We start from the raw sequence: 18,525 nt of genomic DNA, 5'->3' as shown, positions 1-18,525 counted from the left end.
CAAACAAAGTCAGTTTGTTCATTAACAGTTAATTCCTTGAACATGACACAAACAGTAAAAGTACTCAACCCAGAATTTACAGTTAGTTAGGAAAAGTGACACTGAGAGACACTGGTTGTTATGCTCCTCTAAATGTCATTAATCATCACTCACTGGCCTTAATATTACCACAGTACAATGATTCGCTGTTCACCTCTAATGTGAAACCACTCACTCATATAATTATGAATATTCTTCCATCACCTGTGGTCATGTTTTGATGAAAACCAAAGAGTCATAAAATGAGGCTGTTGTACAAAGTAGATTCCCCCACATTATACCTTTGTATGTAGTGCCACCTACTGGCCATGTTCTATCAGTGCAGGAAAACTGAATCACTTTGCTCCTCAAGTTTAGTAAACACCATTACAATTAAACACCAATAATATCATTTGCCGGCCCAAACAATTACTCGACTACTTTTAATTTAGCTATTCTGGCACTTTAACAACTACTAAGTGTTTCCTTATTGTTTAAATGTGTAGTTTTATTGTGTATACGTGCTGTTATTTGTCCGTTTTACCCAGAAGCCGATTTTAAATTTGTGTTTGTTTTGCTTGTTTTGTTGTATTCGTGTGTTTAAATAAAGTTTATTCTGAAATCGTCCTCTTCCTGTTTCCTGCAGAGGGCGGGCGCTACCGGGCTCAGGCTGTGTAATCGAACCCTGATACTGTTGTGTAAATGGTCGTTTGCCGAGTCACGGATGAGCTCCACGCTAGAAGAACGGAGACGAAGGGAGAGGAGAGCACAGTGAAAGCCGTGACACCGGAACGTGTAGGTGTTTTATTATATTTTTATACTCAGTCACTGGAATAAACCGACGTTTTTTTTAACGTCAACGCTGTTATTAACCGGCTAAACTAACTAGCAGCTAACCGTAGTTAGCTCGTGTGGAGTTATAACCTCTGTTCCTGACAAGTGCAGTTAAGCAAGTACGTGTGGAGTTCACAGACAGCTGCCGCAACAATTACGGTCAAAAATACAACTAATATCACACGTTTAATGATAATGTTTACAGCCTGTGACGCATATTTAAACAGATAATGTTCCCTTTGCGTTATATTCAGTCTACGGCGGCCGTATGGTGCCTTTTTTGGGGGGGAAATATCAACATTATCCTATGTTTTATGCCCAAATGTGACATTTCTCCTTTAATTGTAATTTTTTGTTGTAGATAATGTGTGTTAAATGCATTTTTCAAGTCATTGTGAAAACGTTGGACGTTCCCTTTACTGTAAATATTAAATATTAAGTTTGAATGTAGAAGCTTAGCGAACAGTAGACAGAGGACGATTTTTTAAAAGGTTTTCTAACATAATATTCCTGAGCAAAATAATTACCATTCATGATATTGCTGTGGTTATTCTTAATGAACTGGCAGAGCCTTCTGTTTCTAACTGTAAACGTGAAAGAGACATCGCTTAACAAAGCTAAACAAACAAACTCAAACATGACTCAGCTAAAATGCTGATTGTTATTTACATTTTTACACTCCACCCAGTAACTAATGGATACCGATATCACAAACTCAAGTATCTACCCTAGTGTTTGAGCTATGGAGTAATTTCAAAGTCATAATTTTCCATTCTCCCATAAAGAAGAACTAAACAGCCCAAACATGACTCAGCTAAAATGCTTTTGCTGACACATTTTTACAGTCCAATCCAGTCGTCAGCCCAATACTGAGCCCCTAGAAAACATGCTAGAATAGAGTTGAATAGAATACATTACAAGACTGCAATTTATCATTATTTTTCATCATCGGTTAATCAATGACGTGTTTTTGCCATCCATAAAATGTCAGAATATGATGGAACATGTTGGTCATTGTCTCCCAAATCTGGAAATGACAATGTCATAAACCAAAATGATTCAGTTTGAATGATTTCTCTGCTATTATGGAGCAAAGAAACTATAAATATTCACATTTAAGAAGCTAAAAACACAAAGAGCTTTAATTTACCACTGTTCTTGATGTCTGATGCAGTTGCAGCCATGGTGTTCATGCAGAGCTACTGTGAGACCAACTCGTCCATCTCCCACACCTGGGTGGATGAAGGAATCTCGCCCTGCTTCTACTTCACCCTGGTCCCCACCATCCTCCTCACCATCGCCTTCTTCCTCGGCACCGTCCACTGCGTCTGCTTCCAGAAATATGGCACGGCGATGGAGCCCAAGTTCATCCCGCGCTCGCGGCTCTACGGCTTCCAGCTGGCCGTCTCCGTCCTGCTCCTGGTGCAGTTCCTGGGCGGCACGGTGTGGCGGGCGGCCACGGCTGCAGGAGAGCTCCCGGCTTACGTGGTGCTATACGGCTGCTTCTCTGCACTGAGCTGGGTCTGGGCCACGGTTCTGCTGCGGGTGGAGAGACGTCGAGTCATGGTGATGGACCGCACCAGAGGACACAGCACCTTCCTGCTGCTGTTCTGGGCCGTGGCTTTCTCAGCCGAGAACTTGGCCTTTGTCTCCTGGTACAGTCCTCACTGGTGGTGGAAGCTGGAGAACACTGAACAGCAGGTGAGAGAACATCTTTTATCATCGTTTTTTTTAAGTAAAAACTCACTATTACTCACTATTTTTTAGAATTTACCAGCTCATATTTTTTATAGCGTCTCTGACACATTTTTTTTAACATTGCAATGTTTTGTAGCATTTTGATTAATCAGTAATGTTCTTGTAACACTTGTAACATGTTTTTGTCACATTTTTGCAACACAAGTAATGATATTATCGCATTGTTACACATGTTATGCACATGTTATTGCAACATTATAACACTTTATATTCAAGTAAAGGTAGATAAGATGAATAAAATCTATCTTTGAACCAATTTTATTAAATTATATTATCACTCTGCAATAAAAACTTTATTATTGTGAACAACATTGCAACGTTTTAGTAACATGTTTTTATCACGTTTTGGCAACACAAGTGCTTTTATCTCATTGGTTTTTATTTTATTTATATATTATCAGACAAAGTGTAATAACATGTTTTGTAATGCAAGTTAAGGTTTTGTAGCATTAGTTACATGTTTTTTATAACATAACATTTTATATTCGAGTGAATCACATTAAATTATCATATCTTAAACTGTTGAGGATTAAGTTTAGATCATTTATTCAGTAATATTCTCAAACCCAAGACTAAGTTGATGGTAATTAATTATATTTTCTTGCGTAAAATAAATACTATTGTATTTTTTGTTGAATGAAGTCAGGAGCGTCTCTCGTTCTTATCTCCCTTTGAAGTTAATGTCGCCGATATCAGTTCTGATGATTGTTTGATCGACCAAAGTTCAATTGTTCATTAATTATTAGTGTGTTTTTTTATGTCTCTGCTCTAACATCAAAGAATCCACTCACAGCGACAAACTGACCTCATGTACAATTACAAAACCACACAGAGATCTGATCTTGGAGTCTTCCTGTTTACAGTGGAGCACGGTGGCCGGTTTCTGCTGAGTCACTGCCACAAGATGTACGACATGAACCAATGAAATCACACGACACAATCTGGCCCCTCCCACACTGAGTCACTTTGCTGTCCCAGCAGCTTTGACTCTGCTGTCATGTCAGATTCATGTCACAATATCACACAGTTGTTGTTTGTGTGAGACAATGATATATATATATATATGTATATATATGTATGTATATATATATATATATATATATATATATATATGTATGTATATATATATATATATATATATGTATGTATATATATATATATATATATATATATATATATATGTATGTATGTATATATGTATATATATATATATACTAAAAATGTTAAATATGCTAGAAATAATAATAATAATTATTACAGAAACAGCCAGAGGGAGATTATTATCCTTCAATACATCCTTTTCTACATCTATGAATCAAAACTGGTTGCCAGATCCTGAAGAACCTGGCAACCTGACGTGATATTTACTGCCACGTCTCCACTGTTCACCTGCTGTTTACATGATGACCGCCTCAGGTGCAGTTTGGCCTGTGGCTCCTCCGCTACACCGGCACCGGGTTGCTCTTCTTCATCGGCCTCAAAGCTCCCGGGTTGCCACGGCGACCGTACATGCTCCTGATCAACGAGGACGAGCGGGACGTGGAGAACAGTGTACAGGTGTGTGGTGGTGGTGGTGTTGTTGTTGTTGTTGTGTGGTGATTGTGTAAATTGTGAGGCGTTTAAAGATGTTGTTGTTGTTTTCTCTCAGAGTCTGCTGGGCGGCACAGACCCAAACCAGTCCACATGGCAGGGTTTCAAACATAAGGTCCGCCTGCTCGTCCCGTACATGTGGCCGCGAGGCAACTTCGTCCTGCAGCTGCTCGTTGTCTTCTGTTTGACGCTGCTGGGAGTCGAGAGGGTGATTAACGTCTTTGTGCCCATTTACTACAAGAACATCGGTGAGTTGTTCCAGGCTGTAACTGTCGTACTTTGTCCCAGAACCAACATCATTCACTTTTATTTCATTTCAGGATTTCTTTGTTTTATGGAGCAAAAGAAACCAGAAGATTCTCACATTTAAGAAGCTGAAAAAATCAGAAAACCTTTATTTTCGTGTGTCTATATTATTCTTACTATTGTTGTTGTTGTTGTTCATCAAAGAGTCCTACTCAGGTCTGTTAATGTGTATCAATCCTGCTGCAAACTAGTATTCAAGCAGGATATTTTACAGGACTATAATCTCTTTAACATAAACAAACCAAGAGAGAAAGAAAGCAGAGGAGTAATCTAAACATTCTACATTAATTAATCTCATAATTTTTTTTGACTCTTTCTCGTTATTCTGAGATTCCGAAAAAAAACAAAAGGGTTGACAGATTAAGGATTATGGTCACATGCGAAATTCTTTTAAGAATAACATTAAAAAAAAAAAAAAAGTCTGACTAATCTCAAAATTTCTGAAGTATGAGATTAAAGTCAACAAGTTTTTTTCCCACATAAATCAGACTGTGAGAAAAAAAAATACATTTATTTTCCTCTAATCGACGTCTTTGTCCTTGTCTCAGTGAACGGACTCACGGACGGAAGCAGCTGGCACTCTGTCGCCATGACAGTGTGCGTTTATGTCCTGCTCAAGTTCCTGCAGGGCGGAGGGGCAGGTATGTCGTCCTCGTTACTCTACGTGTGTGCGTGTGTGTGTGTGTGTGTGTGTGTGCGTCGTGTAAAACGCTCCTCGCTCCTCCTGCAGGAACCTCGGGCTTTGTCAGCAACATGCGCTCCTTCCTGTGGATCCGCGTGCAGCAGTTCACCAACCGTGTGGTGCAGGTGCGGCTCTTCGCTCACCTGCACTCGCTCTCGCTGCGCTGGCACCTGGGACGCAAGACGGGCGACGTGCTGCGGAGCATCGACCGCGGCACCTCGTCCATCAACAGCCTGCTCAGGTAACAACCACGTACAACAACTAACACACCAGTATAAAAGTGGAGGAAACTGACTCCTCCCCCCCTCCCCCCGCAGTTACCTCGTTTTCAGCATTTTTCCGACCATCGCCGACATCGTCATCTCCATCGTCTACTTCATCACGTACTTCAACGCCTGGTTTGGCCTCATCATCTTCATCTGCATGACCCTGTACCTCAGTAAGTGGCACCTTTTTATTTTTGTACTGATTTAAAAACCAGCTTTAAAATGATTGTTATATACACGTGTCCACCAGCTTTGACCATCATCATCACTGAGTGGAGGACAAAGTACAGACGAGAAATGAATCAGCAGGACAACAACGCCAAGTCCAAGGCTGTGGACTCCTTGTTAAACTTTGAGACGGTTCGTGATTGCTCTGACGTTCAGTTTGAAGCTTTAAAAAAAAAATAAAAATACTAAAGGTGTTGCATTTCTTTGATGTTTAGGTCAAATACTACAACGCAGAGGGCTACGAGGTCGGGCGCTTTGAGGACATCATCTTAAAGTATCAGGTCAGTCAGATTGGATTTGTTTATTTCTGACCAGAACGATGTATGGAAATCAGAATCTCAGAAAACATGGGATTACCTCATAAAATCTACACCTAGAATGTCGTAACTGAAGGTTAACCTCATTAAATCTAAGTCTATTAAATCTTAAGTCTATTGACATCTGAAGAACATTTTTTCTGCTTTATCTCACTGTAAACAGCATGTTTCCATTGGAAATTGAAGTATTTAAAAGCACTCACTCTCCCACACCAAACCCCATAGAGAAAATCAGTGATTTAACATCACAGTATACAGGAGTTGTTGATTCACTTCTGCCTCCATCAGTAACTTCAGATGCATTATTTTGTCACTTCAGGGTTTGAAAACCTTCGATCAGATTTACCTCAGTGACACAAAGTGACCACACGAGGCAGCAGTAGACCAGCAGCTCCTGTGTCCCCATGAGCTAAAATCACTGATTTTCTCCATGGAGTTTGGTGTGGGGTGGGTGAGAAGCTTACGAACTTCAGTTTCTAGCAAAATAATGGCTGTACAATGATTGCATAAAGCAAAGCACATGTTTTCTTTAGTATTATGGACTTAAGCGGACATAGATTTTATCAAACAAGTCTTTTGTTCAGTTTCTAAAATCAGTCTTTCCCATTGTTACCCTCTGCTGACAGCCATGTTTCTCAGGCCAGTTCCTGGTCAGTTATTACCTCTTACAACCATAACTATGCCTTTAACTCGCTCACCTGATGCTGACTGGTGACTGTTGCAGGCGTCGGAGTGGAAGACCCAGGCGTCGTTGGCGTTACTCAACCAAACGCAGAACCTGATCATCGCCTCGGGCCTGATGGCCGGCTCCCTGCTCTGTGCCTACTTTGTGACTGAAGGAAAGTTTAAGGTGCTGATTTATGACTTTATATTACTGATAAATTATTTGTTTTTACTTGTTCTATTCTCTGTTCTCTACTCAGGACAGACACAAGTGTTTGTCATACATTTAACAGATACACAGGGTTCCCACAGGTCCTTGCAATGCTTGAAAGTTTGTGAATTCAAAAAAAAAATGTTTTCAAGACCCGTGAAAGACATGGGTCATTGAAAGTGCTTGAATTTTGTGCAAAAAATTGATAGTTAATAGACAGTAAATGTCTCCTGCCCCTGATGTGCTCTTCAGGCTTCCAACAGGTCCTTGAAATCCTTGAACGTTTGGGAATTTGAAAATATGTTTTCAAGACCCTTGAAAGTATTTGAAATATTGCAATTTAGGCAATTGTCTCCCACATCCGATGTGCCCATTAACTTAACTCGCTCATTGTTCTGCACTGAATCTCACGTCTATGTTCAAAAACTTTCATAGGCATTGCCTTTTTTTTTACTTTCAAGGATTTCAAGGACCCATAGGAACCCTGAAGAGCAAATTGACTGAAGTACACATTTACCTAAATATCTACGTCACTTCTTTCTTGTACAAAATTCAAGCACTTTCAATGACCCATGTCTATTTAGGGCTTTTTTCAAAAACTTTCAAGGGCATTGTTTTTTTTCCAAATTCACAAACTTCTAAGGGACGATCACTTCCAGTTTTGAAGCGACAGTAGTAGTCTTTCTACGATTTTCTGACCGCTGTTTCCTTCCGTAAGGTGGGAGACTTCGTCCTCTTTGGTACGTACATCATCCAGCTGTACACGCCCCTCAACTGGTTTGGAACCTACTACAGGTGAGACGTGGAGGCTGACGCGCCATCGCAGCCTCAGTCATTGACGCTTTGGTGGTAGTTGTGTGATATTTCTGTGTCTTTTGTTGCTGCAGAATGATCCAGAATTCTTTCATCGACATGGAGAACATGTTTGAGCTGTTTGAGGAAGAGGAGGAGGTACGTTGGTGTGTTTTCACTCTCTGTGCCGTCACATCATATCACCTTTTAATTCTTTTGTGTTGTTGTTGTTGCCGTGTGCAGGTGAAAGATGACGTCAATGCGGGGAATCTTCTCTTCAAAGACGGAAAAGTGGAGTTTGAGAACGTGTTCTTCAGCTACGCGAGCGGGTCGGTGCAGATTAGTTTTGAATGACGGCTTTGAGAAAACATCCTTTAGATTTTAGAACTTACATGTTTTTGTTACTGTTTGACAGCAAAGAGATTCTGAACGACGTTTCCTTCACCGTGCTGCCGGGACAAACTGTTGCTCTGGTAAAGTCAGAGGAACACATTTCACTCCTCTGCTCTCAACATGTTTATACTTTTAGATCATCATTATTTTTCTGCTGACGTCCACAGGTGGGACCGTCGGGCTCTGGGAAGAGCACCATCGTACGACTGCTCTTCCGTTTCTATAACATTCAAGGAGGCTGCATCCGCGTCGATGGACAGGACATTTCAAAGGTTTTTATTTTCTCAAAGTGTAAACGGATGAACATGTTTGATTCATGTCACTTTTGCTTATACTTGTACTTGTACTCGTGCCTTACTAATATGAGGGAACATTTTACAAATGTTTCAAAGAACGTGTTTGTAACGTTATGAGAAGCGTTACCAACGTTAAAACATTCCTTAAAACAGAGAAAACCGTTTAACTAATGTTAAAAAAGATAAAAACATCACTTGTGTTCCAAAATATGTAATTTTACACAACAGTGCATAAATTCTAAAAAAAAAGTTACATAATGTTGCAATTTTACAAAAACCTGCCTTAGGTTACGAAAAATATGAAACGACAAATTGTAGCATAAATCTGTTTACAAATTTTTACAAACATTTTACATAAATTTTGCCAAAAATTTCTTTTGCATAAATTTCGCCAAAATCTTTACAGATTTTACCAAAAAAAACAATAAATGTACATAGATTGTACCAAAAAAATTAAATAGATTTTACAAAAAATTGGACAAATCAATTTTACAAAGAAACATGTTCCCAAAACAAGTTCTGAAAAAAGTGTCAGAAAATGTAATTTCACAAAGGTTCTTCTAAAAGAATGTTGCCTAAAGTTTTAATTTTACACGACTGGATTTGTAAATCAGATTATTAGAAATCATGAGTTCCAACTCATGATGAAGAATTAACAGTCACCAGAGCGCTGAACGTCAACTAATGTGCTAATGAAGTCATAAAACCACTGCATGTGTTAAAATAACTCCTGGTTTCTGCAATTACAGAAACACACCGTCGCTGAGTGTGTTTACACACACACACACACAGTGTGTGTAATGGTAATTAGTCAGTCTTTTATGTCGTGTGCTCAGGTGAAGCAGTCGTCGCTGCGCGCTCACATCGGCGTGGTTCCTCAGGACACTGTGCTTTTCAACGACAACATCCGCAACAACATCCGCTACGGCCGCATCACTGCCAGCGACCAGGAGGTGGAGGAGGCGGCCATCGCCGCAGATATCCACGATAAAATCATGGCCTTCACTGACGGTAAACCTCGTCGTTTCTCAGAGCTTGTGCGTCAAGTACAGAAAACGTGGAATGGATTCATGGTTTGATTGAATTGTGTGTTTTCTGACAGGTTATGACACACAGGTGGGGGAACGAGGTCTGAAGCTCAGTGGAGGAGAGAAGCAGAGGGTGGCCATCGCCAGAACAATCCTCAAAGCACCGCAGATTATCCTCCTGGATGAGGTCAGACGACGCAGAGATTATGAATAAATTGCTGTGTAACTTCATTTTAAAGGGATTTTTCAGCTTTGAAAGCTTTTACTCTCCTTGCACCAAACCTCATAGAGAAAATCAGCGTTTTTAGCTCACAGCACACACGCACATTCTGCTGCTGCCTCGTGTGGTCAGTTTGTGTCACTGTTGTAAATCTGTCAGCAGTGGATCAACAACTCCTGTGTGCTGTGATGTTAAATCTGTGATTTTCTCTATGGGGTTTGGTGTGGGAGAGTGAGCGATTTAAATGCTTCAATTTCCAGTTGAAACATGATGTCTAACAATGAGATAAAGTAGTAAAAATGTTCTTTAGATGTCATAGACTTAAGCTGGCATAGAGTTTAGGAGGTTAGCCTTTAGTTAAGTGTTTTCACTGGTGCTCGACACTGAAAGGCTGAAAATTTTGCGTGTCTCTTCAGGCCACGTCAGCGTTAGACACTCATACGGAGCGCAACATCCAGGCTTCCCTGGCGAGAGTGTGTGTCAACAGAACAACTATTGTTGTCGCTCACAGGTACAGTAGTACAAAAAGTAAACAAAAAATCCATGTTGTTCACAGCTTTTTCTTCTCTTGTGTGTAACGATGATTTGTGCACTCACACAAAAAGGTTGTCGACGATCATCGGAGCAGACCAGATCCTGGTTGTGAGTCAGGGTCGCATCGCCGAGCGAGGACGGTAAGTGTCACCGACCACACGTGAACGTCCTGTGGTCGTACGCTGACTCACTCACGTCTCTTTACCTCAGTCACGAGGAGCTGCTGCTGAAGGAAGGCCTGTACGCAGACATGTGGATGAAGCAGCAGCAGGCGCAGGAATCTGACTCCTCGTCCGACACGGAAACCAAAGACCGTGCGTCCGAGAAACTGCAGCCGCCGCCGCCGCCGTCATCGGGCCACCACCACTGAGCTTGATGTTATTTTAATGATAGAAGGTGCCTTTAAACTTGAGGAGGAAAAGAAGATTGGCCGTTTTTATGGCCTAGATTTTTATGTTGGAACAGGAGCAAACAAGTCAGGCTTTAATGTCCCAAGTTTGTTTTTTTTAAATATTAAATATGCTTTTGTTGGGTTTGTTGTGGCTTGTTTAGACAGAAAAGGCAACTTTGCACAGTTATTAAGGGAATAAAAACACTATTTATAGACTCAGCAGTGTGTATTTTTGTGCCGCTGTGAGGCAAGTTATTGTTTTCTCTCGGATTTAGTCAGGGATTTTATTCAACTTTTGTTTTTATATTTTTGGCTTTTGCCGTAATTTAAGGTGGTATTTTTCGTAGCGTGATGCATTTGATCACGGAGAAAGAGTGTTGTAGAAATTGTTGAGATGATTAAAAGTTGTACAATCAATACAATCAATGTCCTCCTGTTATATCCGTTACAGACACTAAATTAAAGCTGCAGTAGGCAGGAATGCTGGAGGAAAAACTGCTGATTTTAAAGGGTTTTGGGGATCACGTCGCTCTCTTTGAACTGTGCTGCTATTGGTCAAAGTCTCGCGTGAGAAAGAAAATCAGGCTTGATTTCAATGACACTGAAAAGCTATTGATTAATTACTGATCAATTACAACAAAAATATCCTGCCTACTGCACCTTTAACACGCCATTATCATCCCTCTCTATGTAATGTACAAGTATATATATATATATATATAAATATATGTGTATACTCTTTATAAGAATTTCAATATTGTTCATCTTTATTACATTTTGTAATTTGTTGTTTTTCTCAAGTCTGTGAAGTCAGAAAATACTATCCATATTTTTGGACTCTGGGTCTGGAAATAATAAGAATGTAAAAAAACAACATAAATGATGTTATTTATCACAAATGTATAAAAAGTATCTCTTGCGTTATTTTTGGTTCGGACAAAGTCAGATGTGCACTGAAATACACTTTGTACACTTTGTGTTTCTACGTCGTCATTGTATCTTTGTGAAACCCTTTTCAAAATAAAATAAAGCCATACATGTTTTAAAGTTTAACTTCATAGATAAAAGTGTGTGTTTGTTTATGTGTTGTGTAACATGAAAAACAGCTGTCATCTGGGTTGCCAGATGTAGCCCAGTAAATAAAGGATGTCTCAAGCTGAAAAGACTTTTTCAGGAGCCTGAAACTCGGTAAGTGCATATTGCATAAATATCAACGTCATGGTAGGGGAATAAAAGCAGAAAACTTGATCTTTATTTAAGCATTATTATGTAATTCTACATTTTCAGCCAAATTTAACAAGCTTTTTTTTTCCTTTGAACATGAATAGTACAGGGGAAAAACAAGCTGAAAAAAAGCAGATTATAGCAATTTAACAAAAGATGCCACAAATAAAATCCACTACAGCTCTATGATATCTTAAGAATATTTTCACATCTTTATCTCACAGTTAGACAGACTTTTCCAACAGGAAATCGATGTTAGTATCCCACTCACTCTCCCACACCAAACCCCATAGAGAAAATCAGTGATTTTAAAATCACAGCACACAGGAGTTGTTGATCCACTGTTGCCTCCATCAGTAAGTGTAAATGTGTTATTGTGTGAATAAAAAAATTGTCAGATTTACTTTAGTGACACAAAGTGACCACACGAGGCAGCAGAAGACCAGCAGCTCCTGTGTCACTATGAGCTTAAATCACCAAGTTTCTCGCAAACATTTTTCCAATGTTTTCTTTCCAGCCAGAAAATGAAAAAAAGAATTAAGTAGATAAAAGGTAGGCACTAAACAAAAGGCTCCACTATGTATTTACCACTTTATTTTGCCTTTTCTGAAGAAAAACAGAAGCTTCAAAATCACTCACTCTCCCACACCAAATCAGCGTTTTAGCTCAGACTTAACGTGACATTTGGTTGTGATATTAATACTTCTGCATTTTTAAAGAAACGGCGTGATTTTAAGTGGTTTTGCCGCGCAGCCTTGGCAAACCTGGCAACCCGAACCGTCCCCGGACAGGGCGTGTGTTAGCCGCTACCTTAGCTTAGCTTAGCTGTTCCAGGCGGGGCAGTGGGTCAGGCCGGAGTTGTGTCGCCTTTTCTTTCTTCAATATTCGGCTGACCCATGTTCAATCTATCAAATATGGATTTCGACGCTCTATTCAACGAGAAGACATTCGAGTTTTCGGACTTCCAGGAGTTTACGGTGCGTTTTTTTGTCGATAAAATAAAACAAAACAGACGAGCTAGGCGCTTAGCCAACTGGTGTTTATCAACTAGCCTAGCTCATGACGGGTCACTTTTTCCGTGTTTGTGTAGTGTTTATATGAGTCTACGGTTCATGTGTGTATGTCATAAACAGGTGAAATATGTTTAAAATAAGTTCATTAACTCAACTGTACGTGACGCGAACTGCCATGGGCCTATCATTAGCCTAGCCGATACCCTTGTATAGTGTGTTGTTCGATTAGAGGTAGTTTTGTTCGTAAACTGCGTCATAACAGTTCATTGGTGTCTTAACGTAACCTACGCTAACCTGCCGTTAGCGGTGGCAACTGCCACGGAGATACCACGATACGATATGACATTAGCACTATATTGCAAAATAGTGAGTATTTGCGATGTCACATATCGCCACTTGGCGCCATCTAGTGGACTGAAACGCCATTTCATTTTTTTTTATTAAACGCTAATCCTCAAAAAAGTTTAATGTTTTATTGGTTTTAACATTTTGACGTTATTATGACTTGTCTGTTTTATCCGTTATGACGTTTAAATGTATAAAATCACAAACAAAAAAAAGAATATTCGAGCAAATTTTAATCATATAATTGTTATTATCGTGTGTAGTTGCTTCCTGGACACCAGAAGTTAACTGAAAGAGTGAGAAAGCGACTTTATTACGGCCTGGACAAAGACGTCTCCTTAGATGCCCTCTCTTGCCCTGTTACAGGTAAGTTTATTTTAATTGTCAGTGTTCGTCTGATGTGATGAGACATTTGATATTTTTATTGGTTTTATATAGTTGTGAATAAATACATTTTGAACCTATCTACTGCAGATATTGCCGTCGAAATCCTCCAGAAATCTGCCCCAAGCCCGATCAGAAAGCTCCACAAGAAATACGCTTCACACGTTGTCAGGTTTGTACTTAATCTTCCTCATATTTGCATAAATGACTCAATCTTTACATAAATCAAATGTAGTGCAGCTTTTTTTCATGGTTAAAACAAAAGGATTGTGTTTGTTCTTCAGGGAGGCCTGCATCTCTCCATGTGCCATGATGTTGGCTCTCGTTTACATAGAAAGGCTCCGACACAGAAACCCAGAATACCTTCAAAAGATCTCCTCCTCTGACCTTTTCCTCATCTCCATGGTTTGTTATAAAAATGTCTTAATCACAGCAGATTCATGACATACCACCGAGTAACTTAATTGAGTTAATCCCTGTTCTCTCATTCTAAACCAGATGGTTGCCAGCAAGTACTTGTATGATGAAGGCGAGGAGGAGGAAGTTTTCAACGATGAGTGGGGAACAGCGGGGAAGATGGACGTCCAAACTGTCAACAACCTGGAGATGAACTTCTTAAATGCCATTGTGAGTCAGTGTGTCTGTGTGTGTGTGTGTGTGTGTGTTCATGGAAGAGGATTAGAGACACATGCATTTTTCTGATGCAAATTTCTGAGAATAAAGCCAGAATTCTTAGTTTTCTTCCAATATTCTTGAATTTTCTTGACAATTCTTGTCACTTAAATCACGGTAATGTCAAAGTCAGTATTCTGAAATCTCGAAAATTCTGAGGAAAAAAGTCCTAAAAGTATTTAAGTATTTAATATTGGAATTTTACTTACAGGAAGTTGTGGTTTTGAGGTTTTCTTCTAATAATAATCTGTCTTTAATTTCAGAATTCTTGCTTTGACAAAAAGTGAGATTTCTGAGATTCAATATAGTTTTCTTCTAATCTCACTTTAATCTTAGAATTCTGTCTTTTTAAAACTCTATATAACATTCCCACAATGCTCTAATCCTCTCCTGTACATGTTAGGAGGTTTAAGTCATTTGACTAAAGTTATTTGTGCTCTTCGTGTTCTAGGAGTGGAGACTTTTCACAGAGCCACGTGACTTCTTTGACACACTGAGTCATCTAGAAACCAGGTGAGTTTTTCACTCGTTGCTGCTAAAACGCAGAGACATCGTCGTTAAATTGTCACTTAATCCCACAAAGTGTGGCGTCTCTGTCGGTTTGTGACATGAACTTGTGTCTTCTCAGCATCGCGGAGCGTCAGGGGATGAAGCGTGGCTGGTTCACGTACACTGACCTGTGTGTTCTGCTGGAACAGTCGGCGTGGAGTCAAGCTCTCACCAGCATCTACCTGCACTTTACTAAGGTGAGAGGGAGGGAAGCTGCAGATATTATCATCGTCATACTTATAAAACAACTATAAAATCAACTTTAATATCTCGATCCTTAAATGAAAACACACGGGGCTCCCTGTCCGTAGTCCTCCGTCATTTCTATCTGTTGACTTTCAGAAAATGTGCACAAATGTAACAAAATATGGTAAAGTTACACACACGTAAATATTTTTTGGAAATATTCTACATTTCCAAACAAAAGTTGATGTAATAATACAAAAACAAAAACATCATGGACGTTACCATAAGAGTTTGACACGTGTATTGCTACAAATACGGGTTACTAATGTTAAAAGATTTTTTGCAAAATTTTGTTAGAAAAGTTACAAAAACAGACATTATCAGAAAATGTTACAAAAACTTGTAGGTAGAGATAAATACAAAAATGTGTGACAACATTTTCAAAATTGTGTAATGTGACAAAATATTTTGCATTACACAAAACATAATGGACTTTATTTAAAATAAAAAAGTTTGACAAATTACAAAAAATACCATAAATAACATGACAAAAACATAACTAACATGTTATTAACATAACAAAAACATTATTGGTGTTACTAAAAAATGGTTTCAAAAACGTTTGTTTGTTTTTGTGAAAAAGTGAAAAAACAAGAATCTCAAAATAAGATAAGATTAGAAGTCAAGCTCCCTCTTGTGGCTCTTTACAGCATTTTTACATCACTCTGAACTTTTTTATGACGGTGTGTGACATAGTAATTTGACATGGTAGAGGTTTACCACCTAACCTTTGACCTCCCTGTACCTGCAGGTGTCCTGTATGATCGGCCTGGTGTATCTGACCGGCGTGGCCGGTCTTATTGGCAGCAGCACCGTGCTGCACCAGCTCAGTCTCTCCAGGAGCGCTCACTCCTCGCTTCAACCTCAAGCTGAGAACACGCCGGCCTACGTCCAGACCTCTAATCTGAACCCAGACGCTCCCGCTGCAGCTCCCTGCTGTGTCCTCGCCAACAAGACTCTGGACGCGTCCCACAAACCCAGTCCTCCGTCTGCTCTGGCGCAGACGTCCGTGTTATGTCTCTGGGGCTCCCTCCTCGCTTCGATGGGTCACATACATCCTGAGTCTGACACGGAGACGTCTCACACCTGGTCTGCCGCGTCCTTCTTCTGTCCCGGCTGTCTGGCGACGCTCCCGCCTCTTCAGTGCGGGCTCAAAAACACCTCAGCACTCCCGGGTCGTTGTTCCCACGGCAGCCGGCAGCGTCCCGCTCCCTGGCTGGGATCACCGAACCTTCTCGGAGCGGTGGAGCCGAGTGTGACCTCTGGTCTTGGTGTGTTTCCCACAGTGCGGCTGGGATCCTGTCACCCGGCCTCTGTGCTTCCTGTGGAGAAAACCCGGGCTCTGCTCATGCCCGGCTAGACACTGACGTCAGCCTGGAGTGACGGACTCTGGAAATCAAACCAGCACTGTTTTCATGACTCAGCAACAGCGTTAAAGGGACAATTGTATGAGGAACTAGCCTGAGGCACATACGGGACAGGATTTAAGTCTGCGATATCTTTACAATATCATGCCATTTGTTTTTCCTACTCTCCCACACCAAATTCCATAGAGAAAATCAGTGATTTTAGCTCGCAGGGACACAGGAGCTGCTGGTCTACTGCTGCCTCATGTGGACACTTTTTATCACTGAGCTTAAACCGCATGAAGGTTTCCAAACATTCAAAGTCACAAAGCAGCAGTGGATCAACAGCTCCTGTGTGCTGTGCTGTAAAAATCGCTGGTTTCTCTATGGGGTTTGGTGTGAGAATTTGCTTTTGAATCCCAAGATAAAGCAGTGAAACATCTCCTGAAGATATATCAGAGTCAAATGTGTCTCAGGCTGGACTCAACTGTCCCCTTTTTTAAAGTCATGTTAGTTTTACTTTTCCAGATCTAGAAGACAGGTGTGAGGACACAAAGGTGATCAGGTACATTATAGACACGGCGAGAGTCTGACAACACAGCACTGGAGGAGAATTCCTCATCATTCGCTCATTCACAATGTTATTTTTGCCATAATGAAACAGCCATATCTTTTTAGTTAAAGCGCTTAGCGTCGGCTTCAACTATTTTACCGCCTACTGCTTGCTGTAGTTTGAAGTTTGAGGCTCGTGTGATGGCGACGGTGGAGGCTTTGTTTTGTTTTGAATCGATGGCGAGACAGAAAGTGACGTCACGAGGAACAAGGGACGAAAAAAAAGTTGACTTTGCAAAATAGAGTTTGGTTTTACCATGACTTGCTTTTGTGTTACCAGAGTTGTTTTTTAAAGGTTTACATCAGACATTCGTCGCACTTAACGCTGCAAGCACTGACATTTTAACCTACTTTTCTCAACTCCTGTCACTGTCATCGTTCAGCTTATTTATTCAGGAGACAAGCGGCAAAAAAAGAGACAGTTTGCATCATTTTTTTTTACCTCAGTCATATCCTCTTTATTTGCAGTTTTCTTTTCATGGTCATATGAAGAGTTAAGACACTTGGAACAGGGTAATGTTTAGCCAAACTTAATGAGTTTCTGGCTTTTTTAGGGTTTGTGGTTTGAAGAGATTAGAATCATTTAAAGGTAGAAAGAAAATAACAGCAGTTTTTGTTGTTGACGTGGTCTGGAACTTGCACATCTGTTACTTTTCACTCCATGATCACACACACACACACAAAGACTAGATTTAATGGACACAGTTGCAGAGACCTAAAAATGATCAGAGCGCTTGAATTTGATACGCGAGGAAAAAAAGGAAAAACAAACGACGCAAGTCCTTTTTAAATTTTGTAAATGCTGTAAAAAAACAAAAAACAAAAATGCAAATATTGTACAAAAAGAATGTAGGAAAAAAATAAAGAATGCATTACTTTGTGACTTTTGTGATTGCGTCAGATTAATTTGTACGTTATTGTCGATTATTTTCACGCTTAATCAAAGGAAATGTTTACCAAACCAAGTGTATGTTTTTTCACTTATCTTCTTAAGCAAAGAAAGCAGAAAATTTCATTTCATTTTTCATGTTTTAAAACGTTTTTGAGAGGTGTACTGAGGCTTTTTAGGTTTGTTAATATGTTTTAAATAACGGACCAAAATTTTAATTATAAATGTTGCTGCTGTTCTGTTACGAAGCCAGTATTTTAATGTCACATGTTTTTGGGTTGTTTTTTTATCTCTAATTACGCATTCTTGGTCATTTTAAAGGTCCAGTGTGTAATTTTCAGGAGGGTTTGTTGGTCGAAGTTTACAGGCTGATAATGACGTGATGGTCAAATTTGATGAAATGTGGTTTATTTTTGAGGAACTTTTCTCATTTACCCAGGATTTTGAAAAACCTCGGCACATTTTCACAGTAATTACCCCGGGGGAAAACTTTCCCTCGACCCCAACTGTCACCAAAAGAAGTTCCTACTCACGACTCAGGACTTTTCAGATTACCAGGAACTGAGAAGATGGAGAATGAAGAACTCATTCATTTCGTTATCAGTCATTTCAAAAATACGACGAGGTCCAGTCTCTGTTGAGCGTATTTGCTGAGGAGGAAATGGGCTTTCGTCTCCCTTCTATCTTCGTCCTTATAGTCAAAAACTTGTCCTCAACA

General features: G+C 39.9%; 2 protein-coding genes across 3 annotated transcripts; both read left to right on the top strand.

Annotated features, from left to right (window-relative positions):
* Positions 1–685: 685 nt before the first annotated feature.
* abcb6a (ATP-binding cassette, sub-family B (MDR/TAP), member 6a) lies at positions 686–11,580 on the top strand. 2 transcript variants are annotated; one of them, XM_058612367.1, is made up of 20 exons: positions 686–813; positions 2,027–2,553; positions 4,027–4,167; positions 4,259–4,448; positions 5,055–5,147; positions 5,237–5,429; positions 5,506–5,627; positions 5,705–5,814; positions 5,898–5,963; positions 6,724–6,849; positions 7,592–7,668; positions 7,761–7,824; positions 7,909–7,994; positions 8,081–8,138; positions 8,226–8,330; positions 9,191–9,365; positions 9,457–9,569; positions 10,019–10,113; positions 10,208–10,276; positions 10,347–11,580. In XM_058612367.1, the coding sequence occupies exons 2-20, from the start codon at positions 2,035–2,037 to the stop codon at positions 10,504–10,506; spliced, it is 2,562 nt and encodes an 853-aa protein (XP_058468350.1). In that variant the 5' UTR covers positions 686–813; positions 2,027–2,034; the 3' UTR covers positions 10,507–11,580. The 2 variants fall into 2 exon arrangements, with proteins under 2 accessions (XP_058468350.1, XP_058468351.1); XM_058612368.1 differs by lacking the exon at positions 686–813 and adding an exon at positions 838–967.
* A 974-nt stretch (positions 11,581–12,554) lies between these two features.
* cnppd1 (cyclin Pas1/PHO80 domain containing 1) lies at positions 12,555–17,801 on the top strand. Its single transcript, XM_058612371.1, has 8 exons — positions 12,555–12,728; positions 13,373–13,475; positions 13,584–13,665; positions 13,778–13,898; positions 13,992–14,120; positions 14,617–14,678; positions 14,794–14,911; positions 15,712–17,801. Exons 1-8 carry the CDS (start codon positions 12,648–12,650, stop codon positions 16,318–16,320), a joined length of 1,305 nt encoding a protein of 434 aa, XP_058468354.1. The 5' UTR covers positions 12,555–12,647; the 3' UTR covers positions 16,321–17,801.
* Positions 17,802–18,525: the final 724 nt, after the last annotated feature.

Source organism: Solea solea, chromosome 2 (assembly GCF_958295425.1).
Source record: "Solea solea chromosome 2, fSolSol10.1, whole genome shotgun sequence".
NCBI classification, from domain to species: domain Eukaryota; kingdom Metazoa; phylum Chordata; class Actinopteri; order Pleuronectiformes; family Soleidae; genus Solea; species Solea solea.
This window is presented reverse-complemented; position numbering and strand designations above follow the sequence as displayed.

Excerpts from the sequence above, each read along its gene's own strand:
- cnppd1 (XM_058612371.1), top strand. The coding sequence starts at position 12,648 with ATGTTCAATCTATCAAATATGGATTTCGACGCTCTATTCAACGAGAAG. Across the intron at positions 12,729-13,372 it reads CGGACTTCCAGGAGTTTACG|TTGCTTCCTGGACACCAGAA; the intron begins GTGCGTTTTTTT and ends TATCGTGTGTAG. Across the intron at positions 14,679-14,793 it reads CTGAGTCATCTAGAAACCAG|CATCGCGGAGCGTCAGGGGA; the intron begins GTGAGTTTTTCA and ends GTGTCTTCTCAG.
- abcb6a (XM_058612367.1), top strand. The coding sequence starts at position 2,035 with ATGGTGTTCATGCAGAGCTACTGTGAGACCAACTCGTCCATCTCCCAC. Across the intron at positions 6,850-7,591 it reads TGACTGAAGGAAAGTTTAAG|GTGGGAGACTTCGTCCTCTT; the intron begins GTGCTGATTTAT and ends TCCTTCCGTAAG. Across the intron at positions 10,277-10,346 it reads CGCATCGCCGAGCGAGGACG|TCACGAGGAGCTGCTGCTGA; the intron begins GTAAGTGTCACC and ends TCTTTACCTCAG.